Source organism: Poecilia formosa, unplaced genomic scaffold (assembly GCF_000485575.1).
Source record: "Poecilia formosa unplaced genomic scaffold, Poecilia_formosa-5.1.2 Scaffold55, whole genome shotgun sequence".
In the NCBI taxonomy this organism is placed as follows: domain Eukaryota; kingdom Metazoa; phylum Chordata; class Actinopteri; order Cyprinodontiformes; family Poeciliidae; genus Poecilia; species Poecilia formosa.
The window spans coordinates 210,671-235,935 of NW_006799994.1; the positions used below are offsets into that span (position 1 = coordinate 210,671).

Below are 25,265 nucleotides of genomic sequence, written 5' to 3' on the forward strand. Positions count from 1 at the left end.
TACCAGCATGCGACGGAGTATATTAATGAAAAAAGAATCAAACAAATAAAATGACAATTATCATAAAATTACGAGCTTAAAGTAGTATTACAAGAATAAAGTCATGCTATTTCAAGATGTCATAATATTACGAGAATAAAATCGAAATATGAGAATAAAGTCAGACTATTACAAGAATATTCATACGATTGCAAGAAGTCTGTATTACAAGAATAAAGTATGAGAATAAAGTCAAAATAATGAGAATAAATCATTTTTCGAGAATAAAGTTGTACAAGACTAAAAGTCAAAATAATATATCTTGAGAATAAAATTAGACTAATATAGTCAAAATGCTGAGATTAAAATAATATTTTGAGAATAAATTGTAATATAACTTTCTTGTATTTTTTTTTTACCTTATTAGTGTGGTCCTATACCTTGTCGTATTTCCATCCATTTTCTGAACACCCTTGTCCCTCAGTGGGGTCGGGAGGGGTGCTGGTGCCTATCTCCAGCTAACGTTCCGGGCGAGAGGCGGGGTACATCCTGGACAGGTCGCCAGTCTGTCGCAGGGCAACACAGACACACAACCATGCGCACACACACACCTAGGGGCAATTTAGACAGACCAATTAACCTAACAGTCATGTTTTTTGGACTGTGGGAGGAAACCGGAGTACCCGGAGAAAACCCACGCATGCCCTTGTCGTATTTATTTGTCCAAATTTTATTGATTTAATCACTAATTCAATTTAGGCAGCCTAAATGAAAGTGGGCGTTGCTGCTACATGCACAGGCTGCTGGAGAATTTGGGAGGGTTTTTTTTTTTATTATTTCCTCTATTATTTATGTTAAACCAATATTTACAGAGTTTACTTATCTCTGGTTCTGCTAAAAGAGCTCGTTCCTCTCCACTGTCGCCCTGTGCTTCCTCAGTTTCATCAAAGTCAATCATCTGGCTTAATTCAACGTTTTCACTGAGCTGAGTCTAATTCCTCTGGGAAAGGGTTTAAACTGGATCATCTTGATTAAATTAGACATTTGACAAAATAAATTTGCCAATAGATCCGATGTTTGCTGTGATTTAGGGAAATAATAAAAAAGTGGAAAGTTTTAGTGTTAATTCTGATCAAGTTTAATTTAACAGTAATTCCCTCAAAGTAATATTTTCTTCCTTTTGATTTACAAGGCAGATCTGATTCTCAAAGTTAACTAAAAACATAATAACTTTCATAAATAGATGCATTTAAAAGCTAATATTTTATTGTGAAATACTGAAGTCAAATCTGACAGATTTATTAAACAGCAGACACTAGAGGGCGCTGTTGGTTTAGCTTTGACATTTAACTGCAGCGCTTGGAACAAAAACCAATTTTAAAAATGCAATTTATTATAAAAACAAGCCATTTGGTGCTCCTATTTAGAAAAAATATCCATATTTTAAGAAAACTTTAAATCTAAAACTGGGACAAAAGAAAAATCTCGAGACATCGAAGCAGCGCAGACAACTTCTGGGATCATAAGATTTAATTGTTTAAATATTTCTTCATCTGCAGTTCAAAGCTACAGAGAAAATCTTTAGTTTAATAAAAGTTTTTGAAAACAGATCAGAGCATTGAGGCAACATCAGGAGTTACTAAATCTTTATTCAAATCAAACAGCAGATAAAAACATTAAGGCAAACCAGCAGCGAGCTGCAAACAAACAAGGCTCCATCTGTTCATAAAAAAATAGAAAATTATAAAGCCAGAGAAAAACAACAGAACACAGAGTCGTTCTGTCAGTGTGCATGCATCATCTGTGATTTCATCTGTGAGTGAAGCGTTCAAGACGCTGTTTACTTGGTGGAACCATAAAATGCTGCTGATGTTTTTGCTGATCTGTGATTGGAGCAGCTTTCAGAAATAAAGCCAAGAGAGAAGCAGCTCAACTCTGCAGCGGACGGTTACAGAAGCAAAAACCAAAAAATTTATTTTCCCATTTCTCATCTGATTGAGCGTCAGAGCGGAGCTGGGAATTTCTTCCCCCAGAAAATTGACTTCATGCTCGGGTTCAGTCAGGAGCGGACTCCCTCTGCTGCCAATAAAGCAATCACTTTAGTGAAAACATCTGAAGCAGGATCAAAGATCAACTTTTACATTTTATTTTCGGTCCCGACGACCTGATAAGTGTGACTGAGCTGTAAACCCAGAAGTCACAACTGAAACAAACATTATTTTCATTTGGTAAATGGAAGATCTTAAAGTTTTATTCACATTATTTTCAGTGTATTTTCATACTAAAACAACCTGTCCAATTCCACAACGTTCTCTAAATGAAGCAAAAAAAAGCTGGAAATAAAAGCTCCCGTTTCATGATCAATAAAATGTTAACAGAAATTTTGAAGAGACACTGCAGCTGTCTGGAGTTTTTATTTTGAAAGTCTGAGCTAGAACCCCTTTCCTGCTTTTCCTAAGAACCTCTCATTTCCTGATTCAATCAATTTTAATCAGGAGTCACAATAACTGGAATTATCATGGTCTATGTGACCAAGCCTGATTGATTAATACAAAAGAACCAGAGAAAACGCTGAGTCACTGGTTGCTATGGCGATTTCTGCCAGAAAACAGACTGAAAATTTAAAACTCAAAGAGTTGCTGTGGAAAAACTACAAAATCGCTAAACCAGGAGCTCCAGGACCTTCATGTAAATTTTTAAGAGTTTGTAGTTTTATGTAGAAAATACAAGTTACCGAGACTGTATGTTCCACTTTAGAAAGACATAATGGAGGCGAATTAGATTGTGCTCTCTGCACTCTGAGCTGATCTGACAGAAAACTGTAAGTCCGACAGCAGCAGGAGACACACTGGGTGTAAGGAGGCAGAAATATTTACGTTTTGATGTGTCGACTGTATGAGCAATCGATACATCAGTGAGAGTAAAATAAGACATTTCTGTCCTGTGTCTGGCATCACCACTGGTGTTTCAGCAGTAAAGAGTGGCCCAAATATGGAGCTCAAAAAAGGCACAGGGCCAAGATATGGAGGTCCAAAAAAGTGGCGGGGCCAAGATATGGAAGTCCCAAAAGGGGCGGGGCTAATATATGGAGGTCCAAAAAGGGGGAGGGGCTTCTACTTATTTCACCAAAATCACATTATTTTTAATATAGAACATCCTTTAGTTGTTTATTTCCTCTTTGTTTGTTTTTTTGTGGTAAACGTACATACTGTACCATCACTGCCGACATATTAAATAAAACGCTGCACATTTTGATAGATCTACCTAAATGTAGAAACATCTGTAAGCTTATCATATGTCAATAGATGAAAAGATTGGCATTACATTACTGATAAATGTGAAAATATATTACTCTGTTTGACAAGAGTGCCACCTAGTGAGTTGTGTCTGTCATTACGAGCACCTGCAACAATGGTAACTTGATTTGGTTTACTTTTGTCCTAGAGATTTAGGATTTGGTTGACGATTTCGGTGGGGTTTGTTGGGGAATCTGACTAGGTGGGGTTGGTTGGTTTGTTAATAGAGTTAAGTGGGGGTTGGTTTGGTTGGATGGTCTATTTGGGTGGGGTTGATTGATTGATGATTAGGTTAATGGATGAAGTGATGAACCGACATTAGGATTTGATGTTTTTAATTTTTACCCATTTCTATGCGAGTTGGACGGATATTTATAGTTGATTACTCCTCTGGATCCCAATGTGGTTTGTTTCTAGCAAAGTATGGATTCATCCAAAATCTTAAAAGTTAAAGTCTAAGTCTGATCTAATCTAACAAACATCTGAATACGAATCATAACATCAAACTGAAGTTATTAGGATGAAGATCAAGTGTTCAAATCAGCAAATATGTAAAATCTTTAAAGTTAATATAGATCCCAAAATATTAGATGGAAACATCATAAAATTAGCTGATTTTTACTCTTCTGTGAGAATGTAGACATTTTTTAAACATAATTTAACCTGCTTTGTGGGTCCTGACAAAAAAATCCCCCAATAAACCAAGAAAGAAACAGAATAAAGACGGTAACCGAATGTTTCCCTTCGTTATGTGTTGGTATGAAGAGCTGCTGGTCCCAAACAGCTCAGCGTCTCTTCTGGAGAGCCCAACCTCCAGAAACCTGAACCACGTCTAAACAAACACATCAGGAGTCTAAAGACAAACCGATGGATGCAGAACATCCAGAAAGCTTTTACACCAACATCAAAGTTTTTCTTTCTCTGGACACATCGTTTGTTCTGAAGCAGAAAAAAAAGCGAGAAGCGCAGCGATACCAGAAAAAAAAGCTTGTCTCCGTTTCTAAACATCTGTCCATCATTTCTACCTCAGCATATTTGCATTTACACGCCTGATTCTCCCCTGTTACTGGTTTCACTGGGTTTGTCCGTCAGTCGGTCTTCTTGGCCCATGCCATGTCGTCGGATCGCGGTCTCTGGCCCGTCAGCTGTTCGATCAGCCACTCCATCCGTCTCCAAAAGCCCAGCTGGTCCAGTGGATAGTTGCACCACCCTGAAAACAGAAGGAGATAGGAAAGATAAAAAAGAGGATAATTATTTAAATCACATTTGGTAAAAGAAGAGCTTTGGCTCTTTTGGACAGCCAGTTTCTCTTCATCATATCTGCAGAGGGAGGACTTAGGAATGCCAACATGGAGGCTGGTTCCCTCTAGCCCTCCTGCAAACTGCACCTTCCAGAAGGTGAAGGTAATTTTTCATTTAGCGCTTTTGCTAACTGAGCGCACTTAGCTTCCCTTAAATAAATGTTTTCCAGATAAATTCTACAGCGATAATTTACTTGCAGTTGAATAAAGCTTGACATCTGTGTCAAAGTTTCAGCTATCGACTAAAGAACTCTTCAAGTAGTTAGCCGTTTGTATTCATGCTCTTATTTTGAAGTGGAGGAAGACAGCAGGTTCCATTTCCTGTCCTCACATTTTCCTCTAACTTTATTTCAAACAAGAAACATACAAGAGCAAAATAAAACACTGAAAACAGAGAATAAAATATAAATATGGAATATTAAACTAAGGTTCAGGTTTGAAGAGTTTCTTTTGAATTGAAGCTGGCGCTAACGCTAAATACCGGGTTGGTGTGGAGCCTTAGTGCTAGCTGAACTTATATGTATGATTAGCATTCAGAGTTAGCCTAACACATAATGATGGCAGCAGGAGGCTTCAAATCATAATGCCTCCATTTTTAAATTTAAAGCCTCCTGTCTGACTCTCATCATCATGAGCAGAAAGATGGAGGGTCATCCCAGGAGACATCCTTAACCTTACCAACGCACACACACACGCACGCGCACACACACCTACAGCTTCTCACTTCCTGTGATGTTTACAGAAGTCCAGCAGCTGAATTTATCTTTCTGAGTTAAGCACATTCATGGATGTGTGGCTGCAGGCCAAAATACATTTACATGTACACATGAATGAATGCATGGCACCCATGTAGCAGCAGCGCAGACATGAACATCTAGAGTTATTACAGACAGAGTAAGAGAGCATCTATTGATTAAACAGAAACCCTCCACTGGTTTAAATATGGTAAAGTATCCCGAGGTTTTGTTTTATTTCCTGCATTTTTCCATGTTTTCCCTTTTTTGATCCCTCCAAATCCCTGCTTCCTCCCCTGTCGTCCTTCCCTGTCCTCCACCCTCCCCTCTGCTGCCTGTGAAGTCCTATTTGTTAGAACAGACAGCAGGTTAGCATTAAATATACATGGGGATTGTCAGCCGGTGGCGAACACAAAGGCAGCGAGGCGGGCCCCCAGAGGCCCCCGAGCCGGGCCCAGGCAGCCAGGCAGCGCGCGCAGGGGACCGTAGGGGACGACTCCGCCGTCCCCGACCGCCACCTCCTTCCTCCACACGCACAGGTTAGGAACCGGAGAGGAGGTCAGAGCGACCAGCGCGCACTAACAGATGCAGATGTACTGGAGCGCTCGCCGTGCCACCCCCGACAGCTCCGGCTCACATCTGGCGTCCGCTGGGGCGCAGGGTGACGCACGAGGCGAGCCGCCCCCCGAGGATCCCCCCCGCTCTCACCCAGATGCAGGCAGAATACAGAGTGTGGATGTGTGACACAGGCCTCGGGTCTCCAAAGACCTACACGCACTCTTATCACAACATTTGCTTTTAGTTATTTATAAGCCTCCACACACACATGCACACACACAGTCGCCATTTTATGTGAATATGCAGGGAAAGTTAAATTATTCTGGAATCACCGTCTTCTGTTATAACCATCCAAAATGGCCGACTTTGTGTGTCCTTAATAAGCTTCTAAAGATATGTCTGTGGCCTATACAAAACATGTTCATCACATTTTATTGCACAAAATAATTCTTAGATGATGAGATTTCAGTTTTCTCCTTTCACAATGAGCTGTTTTAGGGAGCCATGTGTCTTTAAATCCAAATAATCTGCTGCTGGCCACGCCCCCCAGCTCAACGTTTAAACTCACACGTAAAAATGGCCACAAAAAGACGCACAATTATACAATCATGCGTCTTTGAAAAGTAGAAGTGGAGCCACCTGTCTTTTCCAGCAGCCATTGTACAGCGCATACAGCGGTAAAATCAGCTGACCAACCGTGCTGAGTAACTGACCAAATATTATTTAATATTTCAAAATGTTTATTTTTTCTCCAAACCTGAAAAATACTTTAGTTTCCTACTTTTCAACACTAAAAGTTGTGCAAAAACCCTGATTCCAGAATGTTCTAGAGTCAATAAATGAGGTCCAAACTGGGTCATCTGCAGAGCCAGGATCCCAGATAAAACAAAATGGCTGAAAACAAAGAGCCAAGGTGTTGCAATGGCCCAGTCAAAGTCCAGACCTCAGCCTGGTTTAGGCGGTGCGTACCTGTGGTGATGCAGTAGTACGTCTCATGCGGTGACACATGGTGGATCCGGTGGTGTTTCCGTGGCAACACCAGGTGCCAGTCCTGCAGCAGAGTGACCCAGCGCGGGAGGCCGAAGTAGGAGTGGCTCCACTTATGGATCTGATTGGTCAGTGTCACAAAAACCGCCAAGGCGAACACGTAGCAGTCCCAGGGGTAGGACGCCGCCAAGGCCTCTGAAATGAGAAGAATAAAGGGTCACTGACTCGTCAAGACAGAAACACGTTGAAAGTTTGCGAAGCAAATACTTTAAAAACTGTAAGTTATTGAAAAACAAAAGATATTAACCCCAGAAGAAATGTTTTTATAAAAATTTTACTGGGAATTCTAACAGTTTTAATATCTATGATGAGTCAGATCAACCTTTTGTTTCAGTTTTAGAAACTCAGGCAGCATTTATAAACGTTAAAGGGACATTACACATCTTTGACTCGGGGTTCTTTGGAAAGTTATGACTAGTTGGAGGGTTAGGCTGGACAACAAATCAACAGTATATGTCGTTATAAACACGTGATCCATAGATCAGTAAATAATACGTCTGTAAGCATTTTATACCTTTGCTTTTTATCTATTTATTAATTTTTTCCCCCCTTCCACTTTTTTCAATATTACATGACTCTGTGTTTCTGTTTTTAATTATGTAAAGGACTTTGAAATGCCTTGCTGATGAAATGTGCTATACAAATACAATTTGATTGATTGATAAAATGTCACTGAACTCCAATACAGAACCGCAAAGCATTCTGGGAGATGAAGGCAGAGGTAAGGCGTTAGCCGCTCAACCTCTTATAGCCAGCTAAGCTAGGTTGGTGGAATCAACAAGCTCACTCACTCTTTGGTTACCTAGCAACTCATTCACTCTTTGGTTACCTAGCAACTCATTCACTCTTCAGTTACCTAGCAACAACCTGTTAAAGTAACTTGAGCAACAAGCGGGCTGTGGCGCAGGGCATTCTGGGTAAAATCCCCAGTTAATTTTAATAATTTTGTCTTACAGCAACTGAAAACTTTTTAATATTTAAGGATTTTAATACAGACATGTTGTTGTACATCAGTTCAATTAAAACTGATGCATTTTTAACCCTTTTGTTGCCTAAAATGCCCTAACAAATGGCATTTTGCCAGTTAACGATTAACTAATATAGTTGACTGTTATTCAGCAATTGATTAATCACCAGATAAATTAAATTTATTTAGAAATCAAACTCCCAAACTCTGGTGAAAGAGTAGAGATGCACAGGATGCAAGTTGTTTGAGGGGAAGTGTGAAAGAAATACAATAAATATGATTTACATTTTTTTATTTAATGAGTTGCTGATGATCCTGAAGATATTTCTGTTCTCTCTAAACTCATCTCTTTGTTTTTGGTTTCTGGTGGAAAGCTACCTGAAAAAAAGTCAAAAGGAAGACAGTGCATCATTATCGTTCCCTTTAAAATGCTTCAATCCCCCGTATTTCCTCCCCTTTACACACATCCTTCCCGTCCAGGGACAGTGTGTGTTTATCCATATTCTGATGCAGGTAAACTGCAGCTCAGCTGAGGGACGGCGAACAGCAGATAAGTGGTTTTCCGACTGTGACAAAGTGGCACCGAAACTGAATTCCACACAGCGAGCGGCGATGCAAAGCTGTGAACCAAAAGTAGGAGTCAGGGAGAAAAAACCTCCAAATCCTTCTGAGTGAGAGAATGTTCAAATACGCTTTTATTTTACGGTTTGAGAGACAAAACAGGTTAAAATTAAAAACCTTCAACACTTAATAGATGGCAATTATAACAGTGCAGTTCTCATAAACTTCATTTACTCACTGGGTGCAGATGTAGCTCCTTAAAACAATGTACAACCCTTCAAAATAAATGTTTATTTTAAAATAAGAGCTGTGTATTTCAGGCTACGGTGCAGTAAGAAAACACTACGGTTGATTCTTTTTCTTTGGTTTAAAACGGTTTTAATTTGAAAGGAGGAGGAAAAATTGGGCTTTTCTGCTAGAAACAACCAATCAGATCCTGGAGGAGGGTCTTAGCGCTGTCAATCACCTCAGTGTGGCGCCGCTCACACTCTGCCCTTTGCCCTCTGCTATGCTACAGCTGGTTCACCACAACACAGTCTGTCATGAACGCTAAGGCTAGTTAGCATAGCCACCGATAACTGCGGAAAAACGGTTTTCCTGTAATGTGAAGTTGTTTTTCTGCCATTAGAAACATTTAGCAGCAAGTACATGAGATTGATTGACAGCACTAAGACCCACCTCCTGGTTGTTTTTGGTTGGTAGCATTAGTAGCTCTCATACTATACTATCAAAACATAGAGAAAGTTTTAACAAATGTGTATAAAACAATTTATTTTAATAAATAAGAAATTGCTATTCATATCACAGGTTTAAACTAAATCATGCTTTCTATAACCAACTGTTAGACAAATTATTAATCAATTGGTTCTTTTTGTCGCAGAAATACTCAAAGGAAGACACTGACTGCCAGTAATACTCGGCACAACCACCATCTTTCGCTCTTTCTTCTGGTTTGAATGAAACTGAAACAGCAGGCGGACTGATGAAACTGAGCTCTGGATGATGAAACCAGGAGCTTATTGTTTTTTTCTGCCGATTTAAAAAAGTGAATCAGAATTTAACCGACATCTTTGCACCAGATTTCTGTAACCATTTGATCCAACAGACATGAACTCGCTAACTGTCTTCTGCTGAAACGACTTCCATCCGTCCTCCTCTCAACACGTCCCCTCTCCGTCTCTGCAGATATAAAAACCACAATCTCTTGACCTCGGTTCAGGAGCGGCCATGACAGCTGGAGACGTCAACTCTCCGAATCGTCCTGCGTCTCCGTCTTTGTGACACGGCAAGGCGTCGACATGACAGGTTTAGATGTCATCTAGCCGCTGCGTGACCCTCGGACGCCCCCGCCCCTCTCCGCCCTCCGGCTCCAGCGCTTAGCGGTGACCTCTTCGGGAGCGGACATGACAGGCGGACATGTCGCCGCGTCTGCGTCCCCGTTCGGTGACCCCTGACCCCCTGTGGGGGTGGGTGGGACGTCCCCTACAGGTGGACTTCAGCTGTCCTCTCATCCTTCATCGTCCTCACGCTCAGCCTTCATGATGAAGAGCGGCCATTTGTTTTTAGCTCCAGGTCACAAAATCCTCTTTTTCTCCAGGTTAAAACATATTTTCTGATTTTAATTATTTGGCATAAAATGCAAGAAAATGTAAGTATTTAAAATAATTATTTATTGCAAGTATTTATAGTAATAATTTAGGAAAATAGAAATTATACAAAAAGTATAATTACATTGCTAAAAACATTTATTACCTTTTTAATGTAGTTTAATATTTATACATTACTATTTTGTGTGTTTACTTTATTAAAAAATATTAATATGAAATAAAAAAAGATCTCAAGACAATTTGAATTAATTATTTTTTGTAAATAATTATAGCAATAATTTAGAAAAAAAATTTAATTATATTTACAGTGTAATAATACTGGTAAACATATTTTTTATTCGTTACTTTTTTATAGTTTAATATTAACACAAATTTTTGATCAATTATTCAAATATGACATTAAAACATACTCATTACTTTAAGCAGTAATATTTTGATTATTTATAGATAAAGTTACACAACAAATCATGAGAGCAACTTGATGTCGGACGAGGAAATTTATAACTTTCTGCCCATCAATAATCACGCATAAGGAAACTGACCCGTAACCATGGAGACCAGATTGGATCACATTTCAGACTGAGCCTCGGTTCTGGAGCATTCCTGAACCGACGGTTGCGTCCCGTCTGCTGCTGCTGTTTGCTCGTTTTGCTCAGCCATCATGATTTCTATCTCAGAAACTCTCTTCCAGATGCCTGCAGCAGCTTAACCCCGCAGCGCCACGCGTAGCGCCGCCTTTAACCCGGCTAACTGGTGTCACCGCCCCCGTCCTCCTCCCATCAGCGACCTTTGAGCTGCAGTTGAAGTGCAGACATGACAGGTGGAGATGTCACCTCCTCAATAAGCGCTCTGCCTGCTCCTCCCGCTGCTGCTCCTCCTCCAGGCCCTCCCTTCGGGGTCCGAGCGCTCGACTACCACCGGAGCCACTTCCTGTTTGCCGCTCCGCTCTGACCCTGACAGTCTGGAGAATATCTGACCTTCGGGAGTCCTCAGAGTCACTTCCAAATGCCACGGAGTGCAGCTGGAAGCAGTGGCGGGAACCGAAGCGGTTCGTACCTGGTGTGCATGTGAGGAACCTGTAGGCCATGTGGGCGAGCGGCAGGATGGGGATCATGCAGTTGTCGCCGTTGGTTTCGATGAAGTCGTGCCGAGTGATGGCGGTCGGGTCGATGTGGTGCTCCCGGAACGGCCGGATGAAAGCCTGCAAAGAGAAAACCGTTGTTGTGTTTCTCTTCTGCTTGGACATCAAATCTGCAGTAACAGTAATAAAATATATACTTTTTAACATATCTGTAACCATCACCATGTTTTGACAACTTCATACAAGACTGAGTCTGTGAAAAGATCGATTCCTCCCTGAACTACTTTTGGTGTCTGAAGAAGTGCAAAAACAACCAATGAGAGTCAGGAGGCAGGGCATAGCGCTGTCAATCACCCACATGTATAAGTGCTAAAGGTGTGTTTCCTACATAATTGCTGGGTTTACTGTGAATTCAAAATATTTTCATCTCTTCTGCTATGTTACTGTTGCAAATTTTGCAAAAAATGTAAAAAAGTTGCATATATTTTTGAGAAGGAATAAGCTGCTGAAGACAAGAAGTAACCAAAGTTTACAGTCTAAAAAAGTTTTACTGTGTTAAGTCTAAAAATGCACATCCCACATTTAATAATAAAAAAGGGCAGAAACCAAACTGTTTATACATTTATATTGAGAAAGAAAACATACTTTATGCATAAAAACACCTGTAATTTTCTCACCTTTAGCTTTAGTCATATTTTACAGAAAATGGATAAGAAATTGTGGCGCTACAAACATTTTAGTGACAGATTTCTGTTCATCCCGCGTTGGAAAGGTCTGGTTTTATGGACATGAATCTGCAAAGTAAATTTGCTGTGAAACAAACCACCATGAAACAGCTCGCCGTTATGATTCTGGCCCGTCTGCCTGCTTTGTTTTCCTCCTCAGCTCTCACCTCTCCAATCAAACTCATCTGGTTCTCCTGCATGATGATGCTGCTGCGCCGCAATCAGGCTCATGTCATCCATCCTTCAGCAGTTACATTCAGCACTCGGGCAGGCAGACGGTGCCAGGTTTTTGAAAGCCCTTTGGTGTGAGGAGATATCCAGCGTTGCCTCCTTATTTCGACCACGTTTATTGTCTCTCGGATTTCCCTGCCTTGCCTCGCCCACGTTGGATTCTTCTCTGGCTTCTGGACACGACCCCGTTTCTGCCTCGTCCCTGGATTCGTCTGCCTGATCTTTTCTTCACGTGCCTGACCCGTTCCTGTGTCTTGACCACCGATCCTTACAGAGAACCACTTGAACGTCTTTGCAGACCCCACACATTCTGGACACAAACTGTTAAGACTTTTACAGATGTCTCTGTCTTTCGTGTAGAAGAATATTTGACTTTGCTGTTTAAAGTCAAACTGTGCAAATAATTCTGATTCTGATTAAATTACTTTCATGCATTTTGAAGGACTGGATTTATTTATTTGATGAATCATTTGACATGTTTTGTTTGGGTTGATCAATTAAATATCTCAGCTAACAAACATTCAGCAGGAAGTAAACCCAGCCGACACTCAGTCATTTTCAGCTTTTTGTTGCTTTTCTTTTTCTGGATAATAAACAATAAACTGCAAAGCTAAACAATGCAGATTAAACACACAGAGGAATTCTCACCACACTTAGCAATGCTGAGCATCGAGCTCAACCCCAAAGCACACATCCAACATCCTAATAAAGCCCAGAACAGCAGTCGACCTGCACAGACACACACACAAAAGCTGAAAAATACCAGCTTCAAAACACACACACACAGGCAGGCGGCTGAAACCCCACCTGCGCTGTGCAGAGGCAGACACCTGTCTGTGAGAGCGCGGGGGTCTCAAATGAAAGGCTGAATCAGAATCTCAGAAGCTTAAAAGCGGACAAAGGGAAACACACCCACGAGCACACGCTGGATAAAGGTAATTTATTTCCCCAGGTGGAAGAAAAGGCGACAGAAGCGAAGGTTTGCATGTGTGTGTGTGTGTGTGTGTGTGTGTGTGTAGGCATGGAAGCATCAGCATGAAAACTCATTATTGTCGGGTTTGCTGCTCGAAACAATCACCGCCGCCGATCTGTGCACGTCATCAATGGGTGCCACTGCAAACTCTGAAGCTATCTGTTGATATCTGCGCAATTAGGTCCCCATCTCCGCCGAACCGGCCCTCTCCGCTCTCTCTCCGCTCCCCGCGGCCCCCAGGCACATGAAAGGCCGGCTAAGCCGTGGAGGTCGTGCCGAGTGGGGCGGCTCCGGCGCTCCCAGTTATAACGGCGGGCCGCCAGTCGCTGCGTGTCCTCTAATCCCACACCGTTTAGCGGCCTGCGTGGCACGACGCCCGTTAATCACCGGCTCACATCGCCCATCGCCCCGGCAACCGGCGCCGTCCCACTGCTCCGACAGACACGCCCCAACACCTCCACTTTTTGTCCTCCTGACATTTATTTCAACAGATTTTTCTCCTCTTTTATTTTTAGGAGAAATTTAAACTTTAAGGGGCCCAAAAAGTGGGTCTGCACTACATGCAACACCTAGGGGTGCTGTGCTAGAGCGGGCGCCAGAATATGGGAAAAAAAATAATTTCTAATAGGCATCTAAAATCTGCTTCTGTGGGTGCTTATATGCACTTTCTTAGGTGCATTTGGATATATTAAAATTTGTGCAACTTTAAGATAAATGGAAACATCAAGTAAAAGGAAAAACTGCGTCAAAATATATTATACGTTAAAACATCATCAGAATAAAGAGGACATTCTGCCTGTGAAGCATAATGAGAAGCTCCACTTTTTGTCCTCCTAAATCTCATTTTATCAGATTTCTTTCTTCCTTCACTTGTATTTTGAGGAGAAATTTCTACTTTGAGGGGTGAAAACAGTGGCTATGCACTATGTGCACAGAGGCGCTGTGCTAAAGGGGTTCCAGAATATGGTGAAAAAATAATGCCTGCTAGGCATTTAAAATCTGCTTCTGTGCATCTAGTGTGGCAGATATGTACTTCCTGAGGTGTATCTGGATTTATTACAGCACCTCCATGTACCAGAAATTCCTATTTGTGCAATTTCTTTAAATTTCACATCAGTTCAAAAGCTGTAAAAAACAGATTCATAAACATGAAACATATCACATCTGTAATTTCAGTATGTTTTTGTTAGTTTTATAAAATCAATTTAGTTCCAGCTAGTTCCAGTTTTTCCCATTAATTACCGTTTTTATTTATTTCAGTTAAAGAAAATCTTTTCTCAATTTCATTTCTTATTTTGTTTTAGCATACCAGTTCTTTGTGTCTGTATTCACATTAGAAAGTGAATCCTCCTCGCAGAGAGCTGCAGATGTTTGTTAAAGATGTAAAATAAAAAGGCAGACAGGAAGAAAAGCTGCTTTTAAACAACGAGACGCCGAGCAGACTGGGACGGACGATCTTCAAACACATCCTCCTAAACTGGAAGCACATCTGGCAAATTTCAGAGTGAATCGAGCATCATTGGGAACTAATGAGCGTGACTTTGTCCTCAAAGTAGACTCATTAGAGGACTGCAAAATCCTTGTTGAGTCAATTAAAGCTCAACGACATGAAGACTAAAGAAAATACAGCGTGGCCCGAAGCCTCGCGAAGGAATTGTTCTGAGCACTGCAGGGAGGCTGTGCAGCTCGTCTTAAAACACGGCTGTAATTCCAGTTCTGTGGAGACAAAAGAAAACCGTTTTATGGGCTGAATTCAAAATAAATCGTTTTATGTTCTGATGATGAATGGGAGAGTTTCCCCTTGTAAGTTTCTTTAAAATCATATCAGATGGTTTTGTTTTCCCCAAACGCTCTTTATTTAATGTGCTCAAGTTTCATTTACCTTCGAACCTCACATGAAAAGTAATTCACACCCCTACGCCGTGTCACTTATTTTATGTTTATTAAATGTTTCAGGTCATCAGTCTGACTAATCTAACCCTATGTTTAAAAGTAAGTGCCCTTTTGTTAAAATATGAATTTACTCTGATTAAATCACCTTTTTTTTTATTTTTATTAAAAATACTCAAATCTGATTTCTGCCAGAACTGTAGATCATTAAATAACTTGAACAGATATATGTATTTAAATTGATTAGTTGTAACAATAGACTTCATTTCAGATGATAAACAGTGCAGTAAAATGCTGTAGGCTGTTTAGTTTTTCTAAATTTAAATATAATATTGTTACACGGACGTCGCCATGTTGCTTACTTTGTAATGCAGCCTGGGTACATGACATAAGCTAGGTGCTACAGTGCTAGCAACATCCAGCTAAAACAGTCATTTTTGCACATTGAGGAACGTTCAGCTGCTTCAATATGAACTGGACACAGGAGAAATGATGAAGATGAGGAGGACCAAATGGATGAAGAGGAGAGAGTCGGATAAAATTATGCTTCTGCTGCTGGAAGATGTTAATCCAGAAGGAAACCATCTGATGCAAAGAGCTCCAGTTTCTACCAATCACAGTTAGGAGGCGGGTCTTAGCGGTGTCAATCACCCAACATCCTCTCTGCTGTGCTGCAGCCAGCAGAACCTGTCATGAAGGCTAAGCCTAGAGAAGGTAGTGAAGGTTTCAACAAATATGTAAAAACATTTTTTAAATAAGTTACTTATTGTAGCTTTAAATATTTGTTTTGATGTCACTTTAAAACATCTACTTTATAATCTTACAATTGTTTAAATTTCATGTTAGCTCCTGCTAATGGCGTTAGCTCCTGCTAATGGCGTTAGCTCCTGCTAATGGCGTTAGCTCCTGCTAATGGCGTTAGCTCCTGCTAATGGCGTTAGCTCCTGCTAAACAGTAGATCAGATATCTGTGGGATGTGTGGGATAAACGATTCCAATCCTGAGAAGAGCCACTTCGTTAAGCAGGCCGCTACACCTGATTGGTGTCGGTATTTTTTCACTATTGGCCTTTTTTGCTCCAAAAATACTGCAGAAACACCAAACCTGCGGACCGAGTCTGGCCTCGTCGTTCTGGGAGCCACGTACAGATTCAGCAGTCTGCAGACAGTTAGCATAAACGCTTCTGCACTCTGTGTGTTTCTCAACCTGTGCAACGTCCTCAGAGATGTCCCAACAATTACGGACAACAAAGAGAGCTGGAAGTGAAGTCAGAACGAGCTCATGTAGACACCAGACGTACACATGGCAGCAAACGGAAACAAACAAAGAATGAAAGTGGCTCTATTAGCCTCGGGTGTTCTGCATCCAGTCAGGCTTTGATATTCAAACTAACCTTAAATACAAGCACAAACCTGCTTTATTCTTCTGCTAGGAGCCACCACTGAGGTAACCGCACACACACATCAACACACACATCAACGCAGCCCGTCTGTTCTCCGCTAACGTCTATTCTTCTTCTTCTTTCCACTAAATGCATTTATTAGGGCTCTCCTACGGCGACGGACACGCCATGTAAATACGCCGCTGTGTCTTCAGCTTCAATAAATGCCACATCATACATGGACATCCTCCGCCCACGCAACGCCCTCGGAAAAAAAAACATGGAAATTACACCAGTCAAACTAAATGTGATGCAGGAGAGAAAAAACTTTTATTGTAAAGAAAAATGAAACATGGAAACATTGGAAACATCAGGCTCTGAATTAAAGTAAAGGATTTAATGTAAAACGCTAAGATGTAGCGTGTAGACGTCCGCTCTAACTCTCCATGTTTATCCACCCTTAAAGTTTAATTTCTGACTTTTTCAGGGGAAGAAAGGGAGCCGTCGGCCATGACGGTCAAACCGAAGGAAAGGAGAGAAAACAAGGAGGGAAGGAGAGAAAACAAGGAGGGAAGGAGAGAAAACAAGGAAGGAAGAAGAGAAAACAACGAGGGAAGAAGAGAAAACAACGAGGGAAGAAAAAAAATGGAAGTTGGAGACAAAAGTGCAAAGTAAAGAAAGAAACAAGGGAGATAAAATGAAAGTTTGAAAAAGGACAAAAGAAAGAAAAAGAGAACAAACAAACGGAAGAAAAAAGAAAAAGAAAGAACAGAAGAGAAAAATGAAGACAAATGAAAGCAAAAAAGAAATAAAAAGTAAAGAAAGAAACAAGCGAGATAAAATGAAAGTTTGAAAAAGGACAAAAGAAAGAAAAAGAGAACAAACAAACGGATGAAAAAAGAAAAAGACTGCACGTTAGAAATGATGAAAGGAAGACAGAAGGAAAGAAAGAAAGGATAAAAGAAAGGACAAGAGAGAACGCAAGAGGAGGAATGAATGAAAAAAGAAGGAATAACAAATGAATGTAATAAAAGAAAGGTTAAAAGGGAGAGCTAGATAAAAGAAATAGAGGACAAAACAAAAATAGAGAAAGAAATAAAGAACAGAAGATAGATAGCAAAAAAGAAAAAGAACAGAAGAGAAAAATGAAGACAAATGAAAGCAAAAAAGAAATGAAAGGACAAAATAAAAAGTAAAGAAAGAATGAAAAAGTAAAAGGGAACACCTAAGGAAGGAATAAATGATGGAGAAAAATAAGAAACGCAAAAGAAAGAATAAAGGAAGGATAAAACAGGAGGAGGTAAAATACGAGGATACAGGAGGAAGGAAGGTAGGACAGAAAAGGAAAGAATGAAGGAGAATAGAAAGGAGAGAAAGGAAGGGGAGAAAAGAGGGATCAACAGTAAGAAAGTAAGGAGAGAAGGACAAAAGGAAGGAAGCAAAGAAGGAACTGAGGAAGGGATGAATAATGAATAAGGATCGTCTAAAAACGGAGGATTTGTTCAAAATCTCGACTGAAAGCAGAAAAATCTGAAATCCTGCAGACAGACGAGTAACAAACATAACAACGAGCTTTCACACGACGCTTTGCATGTTTCATAAATTTTAATCAAACTCTGACTAATATCAACTCATTACTAATCATGCATTGATAATATATGTGAACAACAAACGGTAGCCGCTCTAATTGGCGTACACGAGCTCTAAAAATGCACATTAGTTTTAACATTTCAACAAATTATTTCACTATGAATAAAACATAAATGTAAGAGACATTCAGACACACAAACCGTGAAAATCTGATGGTATTAATCAAAACAAACGACCTGCTTACTGCACCTGATCACTGATTTTAAGTGGATGAAATGAGGATGAACTTTAATCTAATTGGCTTTGTTGGAAAATGTGTGTTTTAAAGTGCGAAGTAGGTGCAGCCATCTTTAACCAACAGCAGATTATGACAACCAATAAGCAATAAATCAATTAATTGTATGATTAATTAAAATGAGAGTGATAATTTCCGTTTGGACAACAATCGTCTTTAATATCATTGAAAAGTCGCCATTTTGAAGTGCGATGTAGTTAGTTTACACTTCCTGCCTCTTTTGCCTGTTTTCCCTGTCAAAGCTGAATTATTGTTACTTTTTGAAATGCAATTTTGGCTACAGAGACTTCATAATTCACTTTATGAAGTCTCTGTATTTTATTATTAATAATAATAATAATAATAAAAAATGTGAATAATTTTATTTACTTTGGATATTAAAAAGGTTTCCGGCTCCAGTGTAAAATATTATTTAGTAATGAAAGTGTTTTTGATGTTTGAGTGGGTAGAATGATAATAAAAGTAATAATAATTATTATATTAGTTGTATATGGTCTCAAAATAACAGTATTATCATGCATAGCAATGATTTCTGAGGCAATTTATTGTCCAGCAAAATGTATTAATGTTAGGCCGAGTCCCAGGCCTAACATTGAACGCCTTCGTTTCGGAATAAAACAGAAACCTTCCACGTTGAATAACAATGTAAACGAACCCTAATAACCGAAACTGAAGAGGTTCAGGCCTGAAGAACTGAAAGCTTAGAGACAAACAGTTACTTTTTTATGGGAAAAACCTACTAAAAACAAAGCAAGTAATAATTGTTCTATCATTTTGTTTAAATTAAAGAGGTGCAAACCTATAAAAATGAAGTTTTCAAATAAAACAAGATTTTCAGAGAATCACAAATAAAAATGACTTCTGCGGGAGAAAAATTACAACAATGCTCTTACCACCACCTTTCTCTCTTGATTATTTAAAATAATTTATTTTACTTTTCTTAATGGTCATGAGATCGACCTGCCAGTAATTTACATTTCGGGAAATGGAGTCAGTAGAGCCAGCAGCTGCATTTCTATTGGCCATTAAAACTCGATGTAAAGGAGCTTCTTTAACATGGTTTCTGTTTATTAAAGAGAATCAAGTGTTTTCTTTGTAAAGTTCAGTTTTTTTCTGCTCACCTTCCCAACAACAGGAATTTCCACAGATCCCCAGGTGTCGGCTCCCCAATGGACAATTCCCGAGGCAAAATCCGCCGTCACTATTCCCAAAACTGGAGTAGAGGAAAAAGTATGTCATGAAAAAAATATGAATAAAAAGGACAAAAAGAAAAGTCTGATTGTTCTCTTACCAATACCGAGGATGATCTTATAGATGTGAACGGTGGAGAAGTGCAGGAGGAGGAAGAAGAAGTTGATGATGAAGAGGAAGAGGCACAGAATCACACAAACCCACTCCTGAAATCGTTTACCTGCAAAGGAAACAGGCATTTATCTCTCCAAGCACGAGAAAAACAGGTCAGAATGAAGAAAAAAGAAGTGAAAAGGGTGAGATGGCAAAGTTTCTGCAGGTTTCTCCAACTCAGATTAAGACCCACAGTAATGAACAAACATCGTCCAGCCAACTGGCGTTAAATTTGAACTTACCCATGACATGACATGCTAAAAAGCTACTTAGCTAGCTATGCTAGCAGCTGCTTAGTGGGATCAATGAAGTTGTTTTTTTTTAAGTCACAGAACACAATGAAGCTCTCTGAGTGCAACGCCAACTTTTGATTGACAAAAAAGAAAATAACTTGCTTTTTTACATAAACTTAAGACATTTAAAGATTAATTTAGAAACATGAATTTAAGAGTTTTAAAGACTTTAAAGATGCAGGGACACCCTGGCTGAACAAGGTGAGGTCCCTGCTCCCATCAGAACAAGTTGCTCCTTACTGGAGGTTAAAGGATCACTCAGCAGCGATCAGTCCGAGTGTGTGTGTGCGCCAGTGTTAATATGTAATCATTCAAAGGAAGACAAATGTACTCGAGGCAGTGGGGTCACGACCTTTGTGATACGAAACACTGGCGCTCAGGCCACACAGAGTCCGCTTCAGGTGGGAGGCCGGTCTCTGCGGGAACAATCCGAACTCAGAGGTCAGCATCTCGGGGAGCGGCGGTCGAACTGAAACTAACTCCAAACTCCGGATTCAGCAGGAAAACCGGCGAGCGATGGGAGGGTCAGAGAGAGAACCCTCCTGCTGCACGCCGCAGCACATCAGAGCTGTTGAATTATTGAGATTTCACTCTGCTGCTCGTCTAATTTTCCTGGAAACTTCTGGACTGACTGAACTGTAACTTTACTTTCTCAGTTTCGTTGTTTTTTGTTGTTTCGGTGTTTCCAGAAGCTGGACATTCAACATTTCACCAACTTACAAAAATAAACCCTCAAAAAACAGCAACTACGTTCATCCGCTTTTCTTTGTCTTCAACAATCTAACGTGTCTGAAACTTTAATGTGTTCAGATCCTAACGTATCTCACAGCATTAGCAGCCTATAAGAAATTCATGACTTTTTTTTCCTAATAAAGCACTCGGGCCTGCAAAGGTTTGCGTCTGCAGACCTGAGCAACTATGAATATGAAGCTGCGACTCAGGAGGTCAGAGGAGGTTTGGAATATATGATTATGGATATTTTACAACTCATCAAAGTCGACCTTTCACCCGAGACAGACAGACGTGAATGGAAGTTAAGCTCCTCTCCGAGTTTTAGGTTCGCCTGTTTCAATCTGTCACTAAGTTCGTTTAGTTGTTGCACCTTTTATTTTGTCCTCAGTTTTTCAAATTTTCAGCTGAAAGTTGGGAAATGTTTAACATCTGTGAGTCATTTTGGTCTTCATGCTGGAACTTGCTGCTGCACGGACACTTCAGATAAAATTTATTTTAAAAAAAATGTTATGTTGCGATCAGGTCTGGGCGAGAAATCAGCTGCATTGATTAATCAAACGTTCTGTTTGTGAAGATTACATTTTTGTGAAATTGTTTTTTTTTTCTCATTTTTTTCCTTGGGTTTGCATAATTCAGAGTAGCGCCAGCCCCCCCAGGATCTACTGTCTTTCATTCACACCAGCCTAGTTTAGTCCTCTTTAATCCAAATCCATTTGCCCAGAAAGTTCGGTTCATTTGGTGAGGTGTGAATGTGAAACCAAACTCTGATGTGAACCAACAAAGTGAACTCTGGTCCACTGACAAAACTGTGTTTTGGTTTGAAATGCATATGAAAGCCAAGCAGACTGGAGACCGCTCCAAAAACAGGAAGTGGACCATTTTGGTTCCAGTCGAACCGAGTCCACAGAACTTTTCAGTTCGTATTGAGCTGGACTTTGAATTCACATCGAATCCTAACCCCATCCTAAAAGCAAGTTTTTGAAAATATTTTCTGTAATTTTCAATCTTTATTAAAGAAGAAAAAAATGATCAGAAATCAGATTTGGTGTGAAAAAGGAATAGTAGATTTTATTTTCTTGCCACATCGCCGAGCCCTAACTGAGACTCTTTAGAGTCTGAATAAACTTCTTGGTGTCGTTTTCCTTTTCAGGTTTCTTCATTAAAACAAGAAACTTATTTCACAGCAGTGAACATTTTATTGTTCAGGTTAACATCCGGGTCAATCATCTCAATGTCCCTTAACGTAAGCTTCTACTAATGAAGAAACCTAAAATGGGGAAAAACAGCAATAAGTTTCTCTAATAATGTTCTCACTGGTGGAATATTCCACTTACAATAAGAGTTATTAAAATTACTAGAAACTAATACTTTTTAAAATTGACATTAAGTAATTAGTAACTCAATGCAAGCTCTTAAATTTTGCTTAAGTTACTTGTAAGTTAGTTTTGTGTAATTTAAAGTACACCAAGATATTTGCACTAAAAACAGATAAAAATAATTGTCTAGTGAGTTAAATGAATCGTTAAAATAAACGTTTCAATAATATTTAAAATTATTAAGTTACATCTGCAATAATTGTAATAAAAGCAGTAATGAGTTGCAGACATTTTTAATAAATAAAGATGCAAGTCTCCCGTGCTCCCCCTCTGTAAATCTGGGACACTGTGTGTGTCTGGACTTCAGGAAAACACATGTAGCTTTGTTGTTTCAAGATTTGTGCGACATCTTTTCCTCCCCAATCCGCCTGAAGGGGTCACTGCAGGAAAATTCTCTCCCACCTCCTCCAAGTATGACTGCCTCTGCGCACAGATCAACCGCCAACACGCACACACACGCACACACACGCGCACGCACCCAGGCGCTCCATCTCTGTCACACACTCACACACCCATGGTGCGGGGCACGGGAGCAGCGGGGCGGCTGTCAGGTGATGTGCGTCAGTCCTTGGATCCTCCGGCTCCCTGGTGAGGAGCAGGAAACTAGGACAGGCCTCCACAGAGCGCACACACTCACGCACAAACACACGCATAAGCCCGCGTCCCTCAGGCCATGGCATTGCTGGATATCACACACAGAGGCGGTGACAGACAAAAAAAAGCATCTCTATGCGTAAAGGCGCACGGACAGAAAAACAAGCCGTTCGTTCTTTCTTTTGGCACGCCAACACCCAAACACTTAAACATGCTGGCACGAACAACCGGCACCGGAGCAACCCGCTCATTAATATCGCTCTGACAACAACCGGTTCCCTGGCAACCTGTCCGCCATCGCTCACCCAGCAGCAACCCCCGCCTGCGAGCATGCACATGGGTGTGCGCGGGGACTTAACCTGGGCGGAGCCGGGGGAGGCGGACGAGGGGTGCTAATAGGCTGAAATTAATCAACGCCGGCTGATTCTCCGTCAGGGGAACGAGCAGCGGACAGCAGGAAGGAAGGCAACACGTCCTGAATACTAATGACCGAATGAGGAGGGAGAGGATCCCGTCACCTCTCCCTGTGTATTCTGAGTGAAACATGATAGCATACACAAAAAATATGATGCGGTAAGGTGAGACCATGCGGAATATGACGCGAGGAAAACCAGATCCGAGATGAACAGATTCCCCGGCTGCCTTTCCGTGAACTTTGTAAGTAGCAGCCATCTTGGGAGGAAGTTGCTATGACAACAATAAACACGCTACAAGTTTAGAACTAGCTCCTGCCTCGTTCTTAACTTATAAACAATATTATAACTTATAAACAATACAACTATTACTCTATTACAGTTTTTGAATCCTTAACCACTAAGATACATGTGAGTGATATTTACTGTAGTACTTATTGTCGAGCTAGCAAAATTAGCTTAGCTAAAATAGCTTTCATCTGCAAGCTACAACGGACATGTGCGTGTCTTTTACCACATGTACTGACACTGCCACCAGAACCTTGTTATTCACACGTATAGTTCCTACGTCCTCTACAAAGCCGTTTAAACATTCCTTTCATTCGTCCATGGACATTAGACGGAGCTCCTCCGTGGTGTAAGCGCTCTTCTCACCAAGTAGTTAATTATCGTAGTAGGAGATGGGGGCAGCTTGTCCACATCCTGACACATTTTCCTTCTCCGTCTCATCCCGATAGTAGCGATTTTGTTCACGTATCTTTCTCATTGGTCAAGAGTGTCCACTTTTTGTTGGTCTTGAAACCAGACATGGATCTTCTATGCATTGCGCATGCGCTTACCTAGCAATATGGTGCGGATCACTTCCGGTGATCCGCACCATAGCATGTTTTCTAATGACTTATCGTATGAACAAACTTATTCATGTGCGATTTTAATTGAGCTTTTTATTTAACGGAAACACCGCAATTGCAAAATTGTTTTTCCAACATTAGTGGAACATTAACATGGATTTGCATACTTTTAAGACCCCTCTAAAAAAACATTGGAGATGTCTATGGCAACATGTGAAGCACCAATAATTCTGGAGCGAGGCAAATTTTTAACCTGGCGTTGTGACGTAGATGCTAAAAAAGCTCTATGTTAGGAGAGGAAAATTCAGGTGAATTAGCCAACATTCTACCTACAGAGGGCAGCACTGAGATGGTTTCAGGTAAAATACTGCAAAATTAAAAAGTTTTACAGTAAAATATCAAAGTCTGCACATGAACATGAAGCTAGAACCATAAATAACCAATTTAGATAATTTTCTGCAATGAAAAAAAATGCTCTGAAAGTTAGTTGCACAAAAAACACTAAAAACTTTTGGTATGTTTTGTGCTCAGCAGTGTGGTAAACATTTCAAACAGGGATTGATTTGCTTTCATTTGTTTGGTTGTGCAGCAGTTAGAAGGTCAAACACCGCGACCCGAACACTGGGCCCTGAAACAAAAACTCATTAACACCTTTTCAACTTATTGGCTCGGTAATCGGGCCACAACCTATCGAGTATTTTGCTGTTTTGACTGAATCGATCAAATTATTTCCATTGTCAGTAAACCACAGAGACCCAATGACCAGAATGAGCTCAGCCCGGGAAATCAGACATGAAAAGGCGTCAATAACTCCAGGATCGATTAGCTCTGTGGAAACTTTACTAATATTTCATTAGAGAACAAACATGACGATATGGAAGAATGTTTAAGGCCGGGCTAGAATCTACAATCTGCAACGTTTCCAACGTCTCACAGACTCGCTCCCAGACAATTTCCCTCATTTCACCAGCTTGCATCACTCCTCCGCCATGTTCTCTCACTCCACAGACACGTTCTCTCACTCCACAGACACGTTCTCTCACTCCTCCGCCCTGTTCTCTCACTCCTCAGACACGTTCTCTCACTCCTCCGCCACGTTCTCTCACTCCACAGACACATTCTCTCACTCCACAGACACGATCTCTCACTCCACAGACACGTTCTCTCACTCCTGCGCCCTGTTCTCTCATTCCTCATCACAATCTCTCACTCCTCAGACAGGTTCTCTCACTCCTCTGCCATGTTCTCTCACTCCTCAGACATGTTCTCTCACTCCTCCGCCACGTTCTCTCACTCCTCCGCCACGTTCTCTCACTCCTCATCATAATCTCACTCCTCAGACACGATCTCTCACTCCACAGACACGTTCTCTCACTCCTCTGCCCTGTTCTCTCATTCCTCATCACAATCTCTCACTCCTCAGACAGGTTCTCTCACTCCTCTGCCA

At 40.6% G+C, this 25,265-nt stretch overlaps 1 protein-coding gene and 1 long non-coding RNA gene across 2 annotated transcripts in view; one reads left to right on the forward strand and one right to left on the reverse strand.

Annotated features, from left to right (window-relative positions):
- Positions 1-1,608: 1,608 nt before the first annotated feature.
- The window catches only part of LOC103138816 (transmembrane protein 189), a 35,121-nt gene continuing 11,464 nt past the window's right edge, over positions 1,609-25,265 (reverse strand). The window contains exons 2-6 of the mRNA XM_007553160.2: positions 19,507-19,626; positions 19,337-19,428; positions 11,107-11,251; positions 6,838-7,050; positions 1,609-4,485 (exon numbers count right to left, since the gene is read on the reverse strand). Of these exons, the coding sequence (XP_007553222.1) occupies positions 4,364-4,485; positions 6,838-7,050; positions 11,107-11,251; positions 19,337-19,428; positions 19,507-19,626 (692 nt within the window). The 3' untranslated portion in view covers positions 1,609-4,363. The remainder of the gene's footprint in view (positions 4,486-6,837; positions 7,051-11,106; positions 11,252-19,336; positions 19,429-19,506; positions 19,627-25,265) is intronic.
- Positions 7,509-9,638, forward strand: LOC107836385 (uncharacterized). Its single transcript, XR_001662268.1, has 2 exons — positions 7,509-8,553; positions 9,324-9,638. It is a non-coding gene; the product is annotated as an uncharacterized LOC107836385 (long non-coding RNA).